This window comes from Acipenser ruthenus, chromosome 3, assembly GCF_902713425.1.
Source record: "Acipenser ruthenus chromosome 3, fAciRut3.2 maternal haplotype, whole genome shotgun sequence".
Classification (NCBI taxonomy): Eukaryota; Metazoa; Chordata; class Actinopteri; order Acipenseriformes; family Acipenseridae; genus Acipenser; species Acipenser ruthenus.
In genome coordinates this window covers 31,888,492-31,907,187 of record NC_081191.1, presented here as the reverse complement: position 1 = coordinate 31,907,187, position 18,696 = coordinate 31,888,492, and the positions used below count along the sequence as shown (strand labels likewise).

The following is an 18,696-nucleotide window of genomic DNA, read 5'->3' as shown; positions in this document are numbered from 1 at the left end:
TGCCACCCCCGCACTGACTCGGGAGAGAGGAAGACGGACACACACATCCTCAAACGTGTGCCGTCAGCCGTCCGCTTCTTTTCTCTCTGCAGGCCCGCCATGCAGCCACCTCAGAGCTACAGAGTGGGAAGACCACGCAACTCTGGGCAGCTTAAAGGCAGGCCCGCAGGCGCCCGGCCAATATAATAGCTTACTTATTCAGCATGGAGACCACGTCAGCATGGGTGGAAGCAACGTCGAGATTTAGCATGGGCTTTAACAGCCATGGATATTGAGTTCAGTTATGTGTGGTTTTCTAAAAACTATTACGTTTATGTTAAAACTATACATGTTTTAATGACCTCTGAAGTTAATGTTTAAATAATACACTAGTCCAAGCATATTGTGTGGCCACCAGGAGGACAGAGCTCACAACATGGCTCCAACGTAATCTCTTATTTGTGTGGAACCAGTTAATATGTAGTGGCAGCTCCTCCTAGTGGACATTTTGAATGCTGAATTCTAATTCCTGCAGGAACTATGTAGGCTATAAGCTTCCCAGTATAATTGTAGGATACTTAACTATAATTTCATTTAGTGTTTTCCCCTAGTTTTCTTTGAACTAAATGTAATGCTATGTTTGATTTCTCAGGTCCTGCCAGTGATGGAATCAGGGTCCTCTGGAAAGATGACTTTGATTCCATTTACAGTGAGAGAGCAGAGTTGGGCAGGTAAGCGTTTAAGTTCATTGTGAACAGTAAATGCAATGCAGCCACACCTAAATGCTGCTAAGATGTTTCCTACTAATCAGCTGCTTCTATCTTCGCCAAGTACTGTAGCACCAAAAATAATAATGTCGAACCGGCTTACTCTTGTGACCTATGTGAGCAACCTTTTCATGACAAAGAACAGGAAACAACAATGCAATGTTATTTCAAGGATATATCATTGATCTCCTTTGTGATATTAAATGCCTTCTCACAATCCTCAATTTCTTCCAGGGGCAGGTTCTCTGTGGTGAAGAAGTGTGACCAGAAAAGGACCAAGCGAGCTGTAGCTGCAAAGCATGTGAACAAGAAGCTGATGAAACGGGACCAAGTGACCCACGAGCTCAGCATCATGCAGCGCCTCCAACACCCACAGATCATTGGTCTTCTGGACATCTTTGAGACGTCAGCCAGCTATGTATTAGTATTAGAGATGTATGTATGTTTTCAGTTAAAGCCAATAAGAAAATCAGAATCTCAAAAGCATAAAGCCACATGTCAAAGCGCTGCAGATTCTACAGACTTTGATATTGCATTGTTTGTTACGCTATATTTTGTAAATTTTAATTGTCTTATTTCTTGGCCTAATACAAAACTATGAAAAATAAGACTAATGATACGACTCAAGTTGTTTCTACTGGCTTACTTACACTGATGATTGTCGTCATAGTAGTCATTCATAATGTTTAATTCTTAAGTGCTGACATTTATATATAGTAAAAAAAAAAAAAAATCAGCCGATACGACTTTTCTATTGTCATAGTAATGAAAGTATCTCCAAACCATTATGCTTTTCTACTGTGTCATGGGTATTGGTATGAAATGTTACTGTGCAGTTTATCACTGTATGTCTTCTGTGCCCCAGTTGGATTACATGTACCTTTATCATGTTCTTTATCAAATGGCACAAAATATGTCAGTAGTAAAGTATGACTTTTCCTAAATGAAGAAGACATTTGAAATCTGTCTGCACAACCCATGTTGTCACAGAAGCAGTGTTTGATGTAAAAGAAGAAAACACGAAAGCTAGTGATTCATGTATGCAATTTCTGTGTTTTATCGATTTTAACAGGGCAGACCAAGGCCGTCTTCTAGACTATATTGTAAGTTGGGGTAACCTTACTGAAGAGAAGGTGATGCTGTATCTTAGGGATATATTCGAAGCTTTGCAGTACCTTCATAACTGCAGCATAGCTCATTTGGACTTGAAGGTGAGACATTTTGTACTACCTATGCTCTTTTACATCTGAATTAATACATTTTATGTATTGTGATTCTAGATAAAAATATTCATTCGATGTTATCCCTTCATTAATAATATGCATAACAGTAAATGTTCTACTTGTGTTTCTCTCTCCAAGCCTGAAAACATATTGGTAGACCAAACTACAGCTCAACCGACTGTCAAACTGACTGACTTCGGGGATGCTGTCCAGTTGAACAGCACATACTACATCCACCCATTACTGGGGAGTCCGGAGTTTGCAGCTCCGGAGCTGATCCTGGGCAATCCCGTCTCCTTGTCGTCCGACACCTGGAGCGTCGGAGTGCTGACTTACGTGATCCTCAGTGGAGCCTCTCCTTTCCTGGATGAAAGCGTGGAGGAGACATGTCTGAACATTTGCCGTTTGGACTTCAGCTTCCCAGACGACTACTTTCAAGGGGTCAGCCAGGCCGCCAAAGATTTTGTGTGCTTCTTGCTGCAGGGTGACCCTGCCAAGCGGCCCGCGGCTGCAGTCTGCTTGAAAGAGCCATGGCTGCAGCCGGGGGGCCACCGCAGCCCTGCGTTCATAGAGACATCCCGACTGATTTCCTTCATCGACCGGCGCAAACACCAGAACGATATTCGACCCATTGGTAGCATTAAGAACTTCTTACAAAGCAGGCTCATGCCTAGGGTTTGACCTGGAGTAAAAAAAAAAAAAGGAAGATATTCTTCTCTCATTCTCTTTCACCTGCCAGTCTAAATTTTGAAGATCGCTGCGGTCTTCATCCAGTCTCTGCTACAGATTGGTTAGAAAGATAAAAAGATAACAACTGACGACTAGTGAGCCGCCTTTGTGGCCGCATTTTCGTGTGGAAACTGCATGCCAAGGAAGCCTGCAGAAAAGCAGAACTTGGGATTAGCAATGCAAATTAAGCTAGCATGGAGGACTATGTGAATACTTCTCTGCCTGAGCCAGACAGAGCAAGCCTTTGTTAATTCACAGTATTTCAATTCAGGTTGCTCAAATTTCAAGAAAATCCCTTTTTTAAAACAATGTATATGAAACAAAAGAAATCAAATGAGGAAAATAAATCTGTATCCAAACATTTTCAAGAACTTATTTAAAAAGAAGGTAAACACAACACCCACCTCCACTTTAGGAGAAAAAAAAACACCAGAATCTTGAGTTAGATGGTTACATAGTGGCTGCTCCGCCAAGACAGCCGCCGTTAAGACATTTCTAAGTTGAATCGGTCATCTGAGCTTTTTGAATGCCTCGCTTTATATTGTACTAAACCATGCAAATCATGCCACAAGCAGCCATACTGGTTTTAACTGCTGCGGGTTGAACCTCAAACGTTTTGCTTTTAATAGAACAAAGCTGTGTTGCTCTGGTTTTAAAATATATAAGCCTTACTTTGTATATAGACTGTTTTATCTGCCTTCAGTCTTTTTATTTATTTTATTTTATTTTTTAAATGATGGCTTGCCACAGAGGCTCTATGAGTTGGAGATGGCCAATAGAGAGATAAATATAAAGGCAGAGGTGGCACCACATAATGCCAATCAGATTGCAGAGCAGTAAGAAGATGCTATGCTGTAAATGCACTCATTGTATTTTAGGTTTCTCTTCATATCACGTGCAATGTTGTGGCTTTAACATTTTATGCAACTCTATTTATGAAGACCTCTGTTGTACCTGTAATAAATATGTAGACAAGCACGTACTTGGTACTGCAAGTTATACAGTTATTTGTGTTTCTTTTCACTGTTCCCTTAGTTCAGTATTATTTCCCCAAACCCCTAGTAGCTCAATCTAGTAGAAATTTCAAAGATGGTGAAAGTCATGTGGATCGACATGGCACTTATGCTTGACCTATCTTATTTGTATTCATAGTTAAACCAAAGTGCTCCTAGCTTTACAAGAAACTAGTGCTTTTTTTTTTTACATCTTTTTTATGTCCTTTAAAAAATAATATATATTAAAGCAAAAATGTAAGGTTGGGACAAATTAGTTATGACTAGCTTTATTTATTTAAAAGAGGGGAATGGTGGATAGTATACCTGATTTAACATTTAATTTGCCTGTCATTTCACACCTAGAGGTTCTTCATATAAATAATTATCACCATGTTGTATATAGAAAGGTGTACTCTCTAATTGTTATCTTTTAACATTGGCGTGAGTCGAACCCAAATTTATGAAAATGTTGCCATTTGTTGTAAAAAATAAATAAATTAAAAAAAACCTAAAAAAAAAAAAAAAAAAAACATTTCATAGTTCAATGGGTGAGGTATTCCTGGGAGAAGAGGATCCTTTTGATGTTTTTAGCAGTTTATGCAGCTTTGAAATGTAATGTATACATTAACAGAAACCCTGATGTTGCAGCTGTAATGTTTGCAAACTGAAAACTGGCTGAATATTAAAACTGCCTTTTGATTAAAACTATATTGCAAGATTTTTTTTATCTAAACAGAAATCAAAGCGCAAGGTTAGTTTATCTGAGAACTGAAATGACAACTATTTTGTCTGGATATTTGGGAGTTACACAATCTCTATTTTCCATTTTCTTGCTAGTTCATAGAAAAGACCAGTGGATTCACCTGTAAAGTCCCATTCATTCATTGTACTCATTTATTTATTCATAATTGTAAAGCTGTACAGAGACAAATTAATACGGGAACTCAGACTGGATGTGTTTTCGTACAAACCTCATCGTATTATATAAATATATATATTTAGTGTATTTGATTTTGTCATTTTTAGTTTTTTTTTTTTTTTTTTGCATGTATATTTCTTTGTACAGAAACCCAAGTGTTTACACAGTATGTGCTGTAAATATTTTATTTTGCCATCAGTTGTTTTAAAATTAAACGTATGCAACATACTCTTGCCTACATTCATTTTTTTTTGTCTCCTCTGGTTCCATTTTTTTTTCTATGATGGTAATATTGCCACCCTCAACTAAATACTAAAAGATATTAAACAGAGAGAGATTCATGCTTAACAGTCATGCTTAACTTGAGCTCCTAAATCAACCAGTTATATTACATTAGAATGAAATAAATAATGGAGAATTAAAATAAAAGAATATCATTAAAAGCAAGAACATCTACAGCTGAAAAAGAAAGGTTAATTTAAACTTTAAAGAGAAATAGTAAAAAAAAAAAGGACCAGAGAGGAACAAAACTAGAGGAGGAAAGAAAGAAAAATAAGGAAGGAAATAAAGAAAGAAAATAAAGGACAGAAAATTAAATGAAAGCCTGAAAGAGAGAACTACAGAGTAGTCTGTCAGCTATAGAAAATAAGAACAAGGTAAGCCACTCAAAACGTTTAATTAGAAATTAAGAAATACTGTACTGCAAATACTGTAAAAATTCAAATTCAGTCAGTGTAAGTGGCAGTTGGTCTGTGAGAGAAATGGATGCATTGAGCAACGGCAGAGCAGCCCCTCCCCCGCACCCACTCCTCTCCAATCATCACATACCCTCTAGAGGTGAAAAGTGTACAGGCCAGGAAACTGCACAAGCAAAGAATACTGAGGGAGAGCCTTGAGACTCTCATTGCAGACTACATGCAGTCTAAAGACAGGACTGTGATAACCAACCTGCTGTTCCACACTGGGAACACCAGTGCCTGGCATGCAGCAATCTGCAGAAACTACACATTTATAATAAAGAGGGGCATCAGTAAAGGGAGGCAGGTACTAATAAAAGATGAAACAGACCATGAAACCACAGAGCTCACTATTAATCTATACCAGAACGGCACTATTGTGGTGTAGGGCAGTGAGGCCAGTCTGGTGGGGTTTGAAGAGATTTTCATAACCCTAAAAAATATGGCAGAAACTGAAAAATTAAAACCAGAGAACAAAGAAAAGAGTAAGGATGAACAGCAAGCTACTGAGATGAGCCTCCCTGCCCCTGACAACACTGACAGAATTGAGAGCACAACCCCTGCAGACACCGACAGAGAGCCCCCATTCCCCGCCCCACCCCCGTAGCTCCACAGCACAGTCTCGCAGCTCAGGGAGAGCCTCGCCCTGCTGGAGGTGGAGCTGGTGCTGACCAGGCTCTCGGACCACGACCCCCCTGCACAGCAACTCAGAGACCAGCTCACCCAGGTGAAAAATGAATACAAAGCCTTGTTCAGAGAGCTGAGAGCAGAGGTGAAGGAGCTGCAACAGGACAGAGAAATTCTAAAGAGGGAGTTGGCGGGAGTGAGAGAGGAGACACACCGCCCCCAGCAGTAGCAACTCCACGGGAAGCACCGTCAACCAGACAGCAGCAAAGCCCTGCAGAGAAATAGCACCACACACACCCACCACCCCAGCCAGGCACACCGACACACAATGCAGACCTCACCCAGAGCGAGAACACAGTCTGACACTGGACCAGAGCCGGAACCAGAGCCAGAGGCAGCCCCGACCCCCCCAAGCAGACAACACCACCACGCTGAAGTAGCCCTGCTGATAGACTCCAATGGGAAATTCATCAGTGAGCAGCGTCTCTTCCCCGGACGGAAGGTTTCAAAGATGTGGTGCCCGACGACGGGGAAGGCCCTGCAGGAGCTGTCCGTGTCAAGCCTCGGCACCCCCACACACATAATAATACATAAGGGAACCAATGACCTGCGGGCTCAGCAGGACAACGTGGCCATATCGATAATTAAAGTGGCTGAAAGGGCCACACAGGTGTTCCCGAACACAAAAATCATAATTTCAACCCTGTTCCAAAGAAGGGATATCCACCCAAAATTAATAGAGAAAATTAATGCAGAGATATCCCGTGGGTGTGCTCTGCTTCCAAATGTTCACCTGATCCACCACCCCACCCTCGGGCCCCAGCACCTCTATGATCATGTACACCTTCACAGGCAAGGTGTACCGATCTTCTCAAAGAGAAGCACCCCACAGAGCAGCAGAAGAGCTCCCAGCTATGGAGTGCAGCGCAGCCCAGAGCCAGCAAGGTGGTCCCCCAGGAACCTGAGACCACCACAGGGACAACACCAGTGACACTCGCCCAGCCCAGCCCAGCAGAACCAGGACTGGCCCGGCCCACCACCCCACACAGCCAGCCCAGCCCAGCAGACCCAAGACCAGCCCGGCACACCACCCCGCACAGCCAGCTCAGCAGCAAGTCCACCAGCAGGCTCAGCACAGCTACGCCGCGGTTCTCAGCCGGCAAACAGGGATTGCCAGCACAGAACTGGGGGAGATACGCCACCTCCTCAACCCCATCTGCACTCGGCTCATGAGCTAAGTAACTGACATCAAAATGTAAAAAAAAAAAAAAAAAAAAAATGTATGGTACCTGCAATAGTTAAGACGTGTGTATATATACACTTGAAAATATAATAGTAAATAGCAAGTTATATATATATATATATATATATATATATATATATATATATATATATATATATATATATATATTCAAAACATTTTTTATTTCATTTCAAGTAATTGAATGGTTTCTGGAAGAATAGTAGTTAGACTTGATGAAAGCATTAACCATAACAATGTGGAACATCCAGGGGCTGAGCACCTCAGCATTAAGGCTGAAGAGCACAGCCCCTGAATTTGTAAATAGTATTCAAAACATCGATGTGATTATTCTACAGGAGACTTGGTGCAGGGCAGACGTGTCCACTCACTGTCCCTCAGGCTATAGAGAGATAATAGTGCCCTCGCTGAAACACAGAACAATTCGGCATGACAAAGACTCTGGGGGAATTATCATCTGGTATAAAGGAGAGCTCACCAAATCTATTCAGCCCATAAAAAAGCAGAGCCACATATGTGGTTAAAAATTAGCAAAACTATAGTCTCAAATCAGAATGACATCAACCAGTGTGCAATATATATTCCCCCCTCAGAATCGCCGTACTTTGATGAGGAAATATTTTCCAGTCTCCAGACAGAGATATGCCATTTCTAGGCCCAGGGGAATGTGGTGATCTGTGGAGATCTGAACGCCAGGACAGGCACACTGCCTGACTGTATCAGCACACAGGGAGACATCCACATATTTGGTCAAAAACCCCTATACTGCACACCCGTCAGCTCCCACAGAAACAGTTATGACCGGGAGACAAATAAAAATGGGACTATGGCCTATACATTGTTAATGGTAGGTTCCGAGGGGACTCTTTAGGAAGATACACCTACAGCTCGGCTCTTGGTAACAGTGTAGTAGATTACACCATTACTGACTTAGACCCCTCCTGTATTCGTGCATTCACTGTCAGGCCTCAATCCCCTCTGTCATATCACAGTCAAACCACTGTGTTCCTTAAAAGAACAGCGCAAAGCAGCAACATGCAGACGCAGCCCAGCAAGCTGTACAACCTCAATCATTCATACAGATGGGCTTCACACAGTGCAGAATACCAGAAAGCAATTGGAAACCCAGAAATCCAATCATTAATAGACACCTTTCTGGTCACCCCATACCCACACAGTAAACAAGGTGTGGATAATTTAAAATCTAAATTAAAAATAAATAGGAACACCAAACAGAAAAAATTGAAAGAAGACAATTGGTTTGACGAAGATGATAAGAATTTAAGAAAACAACTTCGACAATTATCAAATAGAAAACACAGACAACCAGACAACCAAGATCTACGCCTTAGTTACAGTGAGACATTAAAATAATTACAAACACACAGTCAAAAAGAAAAAGAACAACCATATCAATAAACAACTGACAGAAATCGAGGAGTCCATTAACTCAAACCAATTCTGGGAAAATTGGAACAAACTGAATAAATCAAAACCGGACGAACTGGCAATCCAAAATGGAAACACATGGAAAGAACATTTTGAAAAACTATACAAAACAATACCACAAAATGGACAAATATTGGACCAAAAAAATATTTATGAAAAACTAAAACAAATGGAATTGTCAATTAAAGACTATTAGAACCCCCTGGACTCACCGATCACTGAGCAGGAGCTAAAGGAGAAACTGCATGCCCTCCAGAATAGAAAAGCCAGCGGGGCAGACAGCATCTCCAATGAGATGCTGAAACACAGCAGCCCCAAGCTGCAGGAGGCCCTGATCAAACTCCTCAATATAATTCGAAAGGTGGGTTATTTCCCTGATATCTGGAATCAAGGATTCATTACACCCATATATAAAAATGGAGACAAATTTGACCCCAATAATTACCGGGGCATCTGTGTGAGCAGTAATCTGGGGAAGGTGTTCTGCAGTATCATTAACGCCCGGATACTGGCCTTCCTTACCGAACACAGTGTCCTGAGCAAGAGTCAGATTGGCTTCCTTCCAAAACACCGGACATCTGACCAAATTTACACACTACACACCCTAATAGACAAACATGTAAACCAAAATAAAAAGAAAATATTTGCTTGTTTTATAGACTTTAAAAAAGCTTTTGACTCAATTTGGCATGAAGGATTATTTTACAAACTTATCCAAAGCGGTGTAGGGGGTAAAGTATATGACATCATCAAATCTATGTATACAGAAAATAAATGCGGGGTTAAGATTGGAAATAAAAGAACACAATTTTTCTCACAAGGGCAGGGAGTGAGACAGGGCTGCAGTCTTAGCCCCACTGTTCAACATCTATATCAATGAGCTGGCCACAGTGTTGGAGCAGTCACAGCCCCTGGCCTCACTCTACATGACACCAAAGTTAAATTCCTGCTCTATGCAGAAGACCTGGTCCTGCTGTCACCCATAGAGCAGGGTCTTCAGCAGAGCCTGTCACTGCTAGAGCAGTACTGACAGACCTGGGCCCTGACAGTAAACATGAACAAGACCAGAGTCATGATATTCCAGAAGAAAGCCAGATCTCAGGGAAATAAGTACCACTTCACCCTGGGCAAAAACACTTTGGAACACTGCACACACTACACCTGTCTAGGCCTAGAAATCAGCGCGTCAGGGAGTTTCAAACTGGCAGTGAATGCACTGAAAGAAAAAGCACGCAGGGCATTTTATGCTATTAAGAGAAAAATTCATATAAAGATCCCAATTAAAATTTGGCTAAATTTTTTTTAAAGTGTCATCCAACCCATTGCCCTGTATGGCAGTGAAGTGTGGGGTCCGCTCACAGAGCAGGATTTTACAAAATGGGACTGTGACAGTCTGGCTCGCAGTGGTGATGTGGATGACGTCACGGACCAGGAAGTAACTCAAACCAAACAGTGGATGGGCGGTTGAAGCTGAGTGTTAGTGCACTCAGCGTATTTAATAAACAAAACAAAAGATTTAAACAAAACACAAAACAAAAAGGCGCGAGGGCCAAACGAATAAACAAACAAGTAAGTTTCGTGCTGGATACTCCAGCACGTTTTAGCAATTGTTTTCTTTCTCTCTCTCTCTCTCCCGTTCTCCACTCTCGAACACTCCACACCCCGAGTGCAGAGTGCTGCTGGTTTATATACTCTGGCCGAGGGATTTAACTAGTTGGTAATTATCTTATTATCCCCCGGCCAGAGTCTGCACGTGTTTGGTAAGGATGCATGACTGTCAGCTAGTTAAATAATCAGTAGCTGATCAGCCATGCATCCTCACGGGGTTTTTAAATATAATAACAAAAGACGCGGCGCTTTTACCCGCGCCGCAAACAAAAATACAAATAATAATAAATAAGGGCGGGACACTCCGCCACACATGCCCCCCCTTGTGCGCAGCACACATGGCCTTTTCGGCCACCTCCCCCCTTAGTCCCCAAAGTCCCGGTCAGCAGTCCCGGCGCAGGAACAGGGGCAGCAACGGGCCAAAGGTGGCGGCCACGGTGGGATGTCCTCCTCCCACCCAAACAGCCGTAGTGTTCCAATGGCCCGCGCACCGGCCAGCTCCTCTGGCCAAAAAATTTTTGGGGGTGGTCTCCAGACCTGCCCCCCCTTCTTCATGGCCGACAGCTCCCCTCCGTGGGGCTCTGGCCACCCTTTCTCCTGCAGCGAAATTGCTGCGGGGGAAGCTGGTCTCCTGACCCCCCCCCCCTTCTTCATGGCTGACAGCTGCCCTTCACGGGGCTCCAGCCACAGTATTTCCTGCCGCGAAAGTGCGGCTGGGGGAGCTGGTCTCCTGACCTCCCCCCCCTTTTCCATGGCTGGCAGCTCCCCTTCGTGGGGCTCTGACCACATGATCTCCGGCCGCGAAAGTGCGGCTGGGGAAGCTGGTCTCCTGACCTCCCCCCCTTTCTTCATGGCCGGCAGCTCCCCTCCGTGGGGCTCCGACCACAGTGTAGTGACCCCAGGCGAAGCAGGATCCCTGGCGACCCCAGGCAAAGCAGGATCCCTGGCGACCCCAGGCGAAGCAGGATCCCTGGCGACCCCAGGCGAAGCAGGATCCCTGGTGACCCCAGGCGAAGCAGGATCCCTGGCGACCCCAGGCGAAGCAGGATCCCTGGCGACCCCAGGCGATGTGGAACAGGCAGCCCCAGGCGATGCGAGGCAGGCATCCCTGGGTGGTGCGAGGCAGGGCAGGAGCAGTCCTTCCCATGACGGTGGATGTGGAACCAGCAGGTATTCACCCTCTGCTGGTGGAGGTGGGAGGGGAAAGCAGTCCTCCCACAGCGGCTGAGACGGAACCAGCAGGTATTCACCCTCTGCTGGTGGAGCTGGGAGTGGCAAGCAGTCCTCCCACGGCGGCTGAGGCGGAACCAGCAGGTATTCATCCTCTGCTGGTGGAGGTGGGAGGGGCAAGCAGTCCTCCCACGACGGTTGAGGCAGAACCAGCAGGCATTCATCTTCTGCTGGTGGAGGTGGGAGGGGCAAGCAGTCCTCCCACGATGGTGGAGGCGGAACCAGCAGGCATTCACCCTCTGCTGGTGGAGGTGGGAGGGGCAAGCAGTCCTCCCACGACGGTGGATGTGGAACCAGCAGGCATTCACCCTCTGCTGGTGGAGGTGGCGGAGGCAGAGGCAGCTCTTGCTGCTCTGCTCCTGGTGATGGTGGAGACAGAAGCGATGGGGCGGATGCTGGCCACTCAGAGGGAGGCTGTGGCGGTGCTGGCTCCCTCTGCTGTGGCGGCTGGGCTGGTGTGTGCCGTGCTCCCTTCAGCAGCATAAATAGAGGCTGCTGGGGAACACCAGCATCCTGCCCTTCTCCCCCCCAGAAAAATTCAGGGGGTTGAGCCTGTAACTCCTCCCCTTCTGGCTCTTGGGACTGCAGCTTGGGTCCTAAGGCTGTGGAAGCGCAGACTTCCACCTCTTGGGCTATGGACGCACCGACTCCCCCCTCTTTGGGCTGTGGACGCACCGACTCCTCCCTCTTGGGCTGTGGACGCACCGACTCCTCCCTCTTGGGCTGTGGACGCACCGACTCCCCCCTCTTGGGCGTAGGACGTTCGGGCTCCTCCCACTCGGGCGTAGGACGTTCGGGCTCCTCCCACTCGGGCGTAGGACGTTCGGGCTCCTCCCACTCGGGCGTAGGACGTTCGGGCTCCTCCCACTCGGGCGTAGGACGTTCGGGCTCCTCCCCAGGCTGTGGAGGCGAAACCAGCAGGCATTCTCCCTCTGCTGGTGGAGACAGTAGCGATGGCTCCTCTCCCTCTGATGCTGGAGACGGTAGCGATGGCTCCTCTCCCTCTGATGCTGGAGATGGCAGCGATGGCTCCTCTCCCTCTGATGCTGGAGACGGTAGCGATGGCTCCTCTCCCTCTGATGCTGGAGACGGCAGCGATGGCTCCTCTCCCTCTGGCGCTGGAGACGGCAGCGATGGCTCCTCTCCCTCTGGCGCTGGAGACGGCAGCGATGGCTCCTCTCCCTCTGGCGCTGGAGACGGCAGCGATGGCTCCTCTCCCTCTGGCGCTGGAGACGGCAGCGATGGCTCCTCTCCCTCTGGCGCTGGAGACGGCAGCGATGGCTCCTCTCCCTCTGGCGCTGGAGACGGCAGCGATGGCTCCTCTCCCTCTGGCGCTGGAGACGGCAGCGATGGCTCCTCTCCCTCTGGCGCTGGAGACGGCAGCGATGGCTCCTCTCCCTCTGATGCTGGAGATGGCAGCAGCAGGGTCTCTCCCATATCCGCAGCCAGGTAGTTGAACACCATGGCTGCGATGTCTGGGAGGGAAGCTGGGTGGTGTTGCTGTTCCCAGGCCTCCCAGCGCTCCCCATCTCTTGCCCACAGGAGGTTGATCACTGCAGGGAGGGCTTCCTCATAATCCCTCCCCGGCTCCACCAGCCAGTCCCAGACTCCCTCAGAGGAGAGTGCATTCGTCCTCTTTGGAGGATGTAGGTCCTCCCTCACTGGACGCTCTGGCTCCTCTTTCTCCTGCCATGGAGGGGGTTGGTCTGGTGCCACGTGCCCAACCTCACCAACCGCGAAGCACCACTCCTCACCCTTCAGGCAGGTGAGGCAGATATCCAGTGTGGCAAGGTAAGGCTGATGTTGCTGCGCCTCCTGCTGCTGTTGTTGCTGCTGCTGCTGCTTTCTCCTCCGGCTACTTTTCCCCATTTTTAATTTGAAAAAAAAAAACGAACAAACAAAAAAACGCACTTTTCAATCCTGGTCCGGCTGTTGGAGGCGTTGTTTATCCCACTTCTGACACCATATGTGACAGTCTGGCTCGCAGTGGTGATGTGGATGACGTCACGGACCAGGAAGTAACTCAAACCAAACAGTGGATGGGCGGTTGAAGCTGAGTGTTAGTGCACTCAGCGTATTTAATAAACAAAACAAAAGATTTAAACAAAACACAAAACAAAAAGGCGCGAGGGCCAAACGAATAAACAAACAAGTAAGTTTCGTGCTGGATACTCCAGCACGTTTTAGCAATTGTTTTCTTTCTCTCTCTCTCTCTCCCGTTCTCCACTCTCGAACACTCCACACCCCGAGTGCAGAGTGCTGCTGGTTTATATACTCTGGCCGAGGGATTTAACTAGTTGGTAATTATCTTATTATCCCCCGGCCAGAGTCTGCACGTGTTTGGTAAGGATGCATGACTGTCAGCTAGTTAAATAATCAGTAGCTGATCAGCCATGCATCCTCACGGGGTTTTTAAATATAATAACAAAAGACGCGGCGCTTTTACCCGCGCCGCAAACAAAAATACAAATAATAATAAATAGGGGCGGGACACTCCGCCACAGGGACAAACACCCAACAGAAGCCCTGCATACAGTTTTGTAAAAGTATCCTGCAAATACAAAGGAAAACTCCAAACAATGCATGCAGGGCTGAATTAGGCCAATACCCACTATTGATTAATATCCAAAAAAGAGCAATTAAATTTTGGCTCCATCTAAAAAATAGTAACATAAACTCTTACCACCATAAAGCCCTGCAATACCAAGAGCAGCTCCCAGAGAAGAGTCCACTCAGCCAGCTGGTCCTGAAGCTCACTGCACTAACACACACTAACACCAACCAGCTTCAGGACAGCTCCACTCTAACACATACAATCAGAGTAAACCAAATTATAGCACAAAACAAACAAGAATATCTTATTCATTGGGACACACACACAAAGCAAACTGGAATGCTATCGGGCCCTAGAAAGACACTACACCTTGGCTGAATACCTGACCAGGGTGAAAAACAGTAAACAGAGACAGACCTTAACAAAGTACAGGCTCAGTGAGCACAGCCTAGCCATCGAGAAGGGCCGACACAGACAGACATGGCTGCCCAAAGAGGACAGGCTGTGTGACCACTGTCAGCTCAATCAGGTCGAGACAGAGATACATTTTTTACTGCAGTGCACAAAATATAAGAATATAAGGGAAGCCTTCTTCCCAAAAATACAAAATCTCTGCATAGATTTCTCAGACTTGCCAGACCCAGAAAAACTCCCCATCCTCCTCGGTGAGCAGACAAGCTGTATAGAAGTGGCAGCCAAGTACACAAGCGCCTGCCACAGCCTGAGGGACAGGGAGAGACACTGAGGCTCCTCACACAAGGGAGGAAAAGAAAAATAAATAAATAAATAAATGTTATAGAATACATATATAAATGTATATCATTATTCTCATTATTATTGTTGTTGTGATGTGTTTGAAGTACTGTGTTGTTTTTGTTTCATTTACATATGTTTTAAATGTTCATTGTAAAGATGGAATTTACCCATCATTGCTTTGGCAATACTTGTAAAAAATCAGTCATGCCAATAAAGCACTTGAAATTGAATTGATATTAAACATATCAGATGGAAAGTGTAAATTCCTCTTGGGGATATAGCACTGAATCATCCTGTTAAATTTAATAAAATAAAAGAAGCTAGTTACTGGGAACACATTTCCAAAGGCATGAACTACATTTTCTACATTACCGCTATTAATTAGAAAATGGAACTCTGAACAAATCACACATGCCATGTACAGCTTTTTGCTTTTTTATTGTGCTGCACTGACTTCTGAATAAACTGCAGTGTAAAGCAAACTGTGAGCAGATTCTGAATCAAATTAGACTTAAGTATTGATCCAACATCCCTTTTGTCCGACCTGACTTCATTTTAGGACAAGCTAACCTGAGCCAAGCTGGTTTTCAACCGGTTTGACCAGTACCAAGCTTCACTGGTGTTTGACAAGCCTGTTACAATGCCTGTGCTCCAACTGGTACATTTAATGGTCAGACTAGCGCATAGACATTTTCAAAGAACACAATAGACTTTAATCTCAGTGCGACTTTCCTGGTTAAACAAAATAAACAAGTGACCTAATGTTCTTGGTCGTCAAACCATGCCTATTATCTATATGTGTACAGTACAGTAGATTACTGTTCATTTTCAAAGACACATTTGTAAGGGAGCTGACTGCTTAAGGAAGCATTACAGGAATTGAAATGTATCTTGTGAAAGTTTAACTATCTGTGCCTATTGCTTATAGTCATATATATCTATATTGTAAATGAGCCTCACCACTTGTGGTTCGTTGCCCCTTTAAAAACAGACCCAGGACACACAAATTAATTTTTTTAAGCACTGACGCGCTATTTTCAATAAACAAAACCAAAATAAACACCTAACTCCTTTGGAGCGCTAACTACACGGTTATGCAGGTTCCTGCCTAGCTCGCAGGATGGCTAAATCGTTTACCTGGCATAAACAAAAAAACCACACCCAGTTTTATCACAACACTTACTTTGCTATTGACTGCTTGGAAACAGAGCACACCACCTGTCTCCTACTCAGCAGTCTAAAGCAGACTGACTGCTTCCCTTAAATACCCTGCACCTGGTTCTAATGTACAATTACCACTAGATACAGGGGATAATTAACAATAAAATAAATCAAACAAACAGAATGTGCATACGCACATGTTTTATGCCGGGGGGATATTAACTCCCTTCCTGCTGTCTTACCTGCGTCTAATCTTATTGTTGAAAACCCTCGCTGTAGCCGTTTTTATTTACTTCCTAAAATTCATAAGCCTACCAACCCAGGCCGTCCTATTGTATCAGCATGTTCCTGCCCCACTGAAATAATTTCCAAGTTCCTTGATGATGTCTTCAGACCCATTGTGGAATCTCTACCTTCATACGTTAAAGACTCTAACCATTTTTTACAAATAATAGATCATTTTTCTTTAAATGGTAACAGTGAAAATATAACTTTCTTCTCAATGGATGTCAAAAGCCTCTACACAGTTATCCCCAACAGTGACGGTTTACAAGCACTTCCTTGATAAACAGACAGTAAAAGAACCTGCAACTGATATTCTTTTGCAACTAGTCCAACTCGTCCTTTCTTTGAATTGTTTCTCCTTTAATGGAGACTTTTATAAACAAGTTAGAGGTGTCAGTATGGGAACAAAAATGGGGCCCTCTTATGCCTTTTTATGGGATGGATCGAAAATAGTTTTTCAACAGTACAAGGGACATACACCAATGTTATATCTTAGATACATTGACGACATATTTGGCATCTCAGACAACACTAATGAAGATTTAATGGATTTCATACATTTTACTGACTAGTTTCATCCAGCTCTAAAGTATACATGGAACATTTCTAAACAAATTTCTTTCTTAGACATTACCATCACGGTTTCTAATTGTACCATCAATACTACAATCTTCTACAAAGAAACAGACTCTCATTCATATCTAAGATGACTCCTCACATCCCAAAGCTTGTCGCAACTCCATTCCATACTCCCAATTACTAAGACTGAGACGCATTTGCAGTGATGATAGTGATTTTTAGAATAAAACAAATGACTTGTGTGCATTTTTCAGAAACTGTGGTTTTCCAGACACTATACTTAGAGAAGCTCAGTTAAGAGTATCGACAATAAACAGAAATGATGCCTTGTACAAAACCAAAACACAGAATACCAACAATCATATTCCCCTTGTTCTTACATATCATCCTATGACCAAAAAAGTACAACACATCATACAAAGAAATTTTAGCATTCTTCAAGATGATCCTTCTACAGCTCCTATTTTCAATAACCCTCCTCTAATGTCATACAGAAGAGACAAAAATCTAAGAGAGCATCTGGTCCACAGTAACATTCGACCCAATCTGGATAGTCTTAAGGGTACGTTTCCATGCAATAGGTCACACTGTGCAACTTGTAAATACATTCACAGCAACACAATAGTTAAGGGAGCAAAATCCTCATTTACTATCCATGATACTTTTACTTGCATTAGTAAAGGAATAGTATATTGCATTGGCTGCATCAAATGTAACAAGCTATATATTGGTGAAACAAAACGATGCTTGGCTGATCGCTTCGTGGAACATCTGAGAAGTATACGAATTAACATCTCTACCTTTCCTGTCACCAGACATTTTAACAGAAATGACCACACTATAGAAGACATCACAATTTGCGGGATGGTTCAATGTTATGGAACTAATGCTGTCAGGAAACAAAAGGAATGTGAACTTATTTTCAAACTAGGCACTTTGGAGCCATTTGGAATGAACATTCTATTCTGAGGTCATCATCATCATCATCAACATTCTGGAATTTTGTTTAAAAGACTACTTGTTTGTTTTTTATCATCTTCTTAAAGCACTGTTTTTTTTGTATTCAGCCGATGAAGGACTTGTAGTCCGAAACGTCCTGATAATTGATTTGTAATCAATTATTCTACCTTTTTAAGTACCTGAAATATCCTTTTCTTTTTTTCTTTTTTCTTATTGATCATTTTACCTTTTTCTCAAACTTTATACATGCACCAGTATTTACACATGTCCTCTGCACATCCGATACACACTAAAAGGGCAATCCCAAAGGGTCTAGGAATAAGAATATGAAGAATATGCTCAAAAGAAAGTGACTATGTAAAACAAAGAAATGTATTAAAAACAAATCTTAAAAAAGAGGATACAAAGAAAGAATTATAGAGACAGAGTTAAGAAAAGTGGATAAACTAAAAAGAGATGATCTACTAGATTATAAAAATAGAGATAAAAAGGTCAAAAGAGTCCCATTAATAATGACTTACTCTAAACTTTTCCCCAGATTTCTAAAATAGTTTGGAAACACTTGCGGATTCTACATAATTCAGAAAAATTAAAAAAAGTATTTCTTAAGGCCCCAGTTGTAGCATTCAAAAGAGAAGCTAATTTAATGATGTAAAGTTTGTAGTATTAGAACAGCTCAAATTAGACAAAGCGACATATAGAAGAATAAAAGAAAGTAAATGGATAAATAGACTGAACACGATTATGCCAGCGGGACTCAACAGAAAAGAATGAACTAATTAACGTCAATAAATATATAACATTTAAATAAATAAACAAAATTCATTCAAAAGTTGTGCATACTGATGCGCTGAGGAGGCAAAATCTAGACTGATCC

At 43.8% G+C, this 18,696-nt stretch overlaps 1 protein-coding gene across 7 annotated transcripts in view; it reads left to right on the top strand.

Annotated features, from left to right (window-relative positions):
* Positions 1 to 4,252, top strand: part of LOC117394896 (triple functional domain protein-like) — a 189,950-nt gene extending 185,698 nt beyond the window's left edge. For all 7 annotated transcript variants that reach the window (XM_059012805.1, XM_059012802.1, XM_059012803.1 and 4 more), the window contains 4 exons: positions 632 to 710; positions 981 to 1,181; positions 1,819 to 1,957; positions 2,108 to 4,252. In XM_059012805.1, coding sequence (XP_058868788.1) covers positions 632 to 710; positions 981 to 1,181; positions 1,819 to 1,957; positions 2,108 to 2,650 — 962 coding nt within the window. In that variant the 3' untranslated portion in view covers positions 2,651 to 4,252. The remainder of the gene's footprint in view (positions 1 to 631; positions 711 to 980; positions 1,182 to 1,818; positions 1,958 to 2,107) is intronic.
* The last annotated feature ends 14,444 nt before the right edge of the window (positions 4,253 to 18,696 follow it).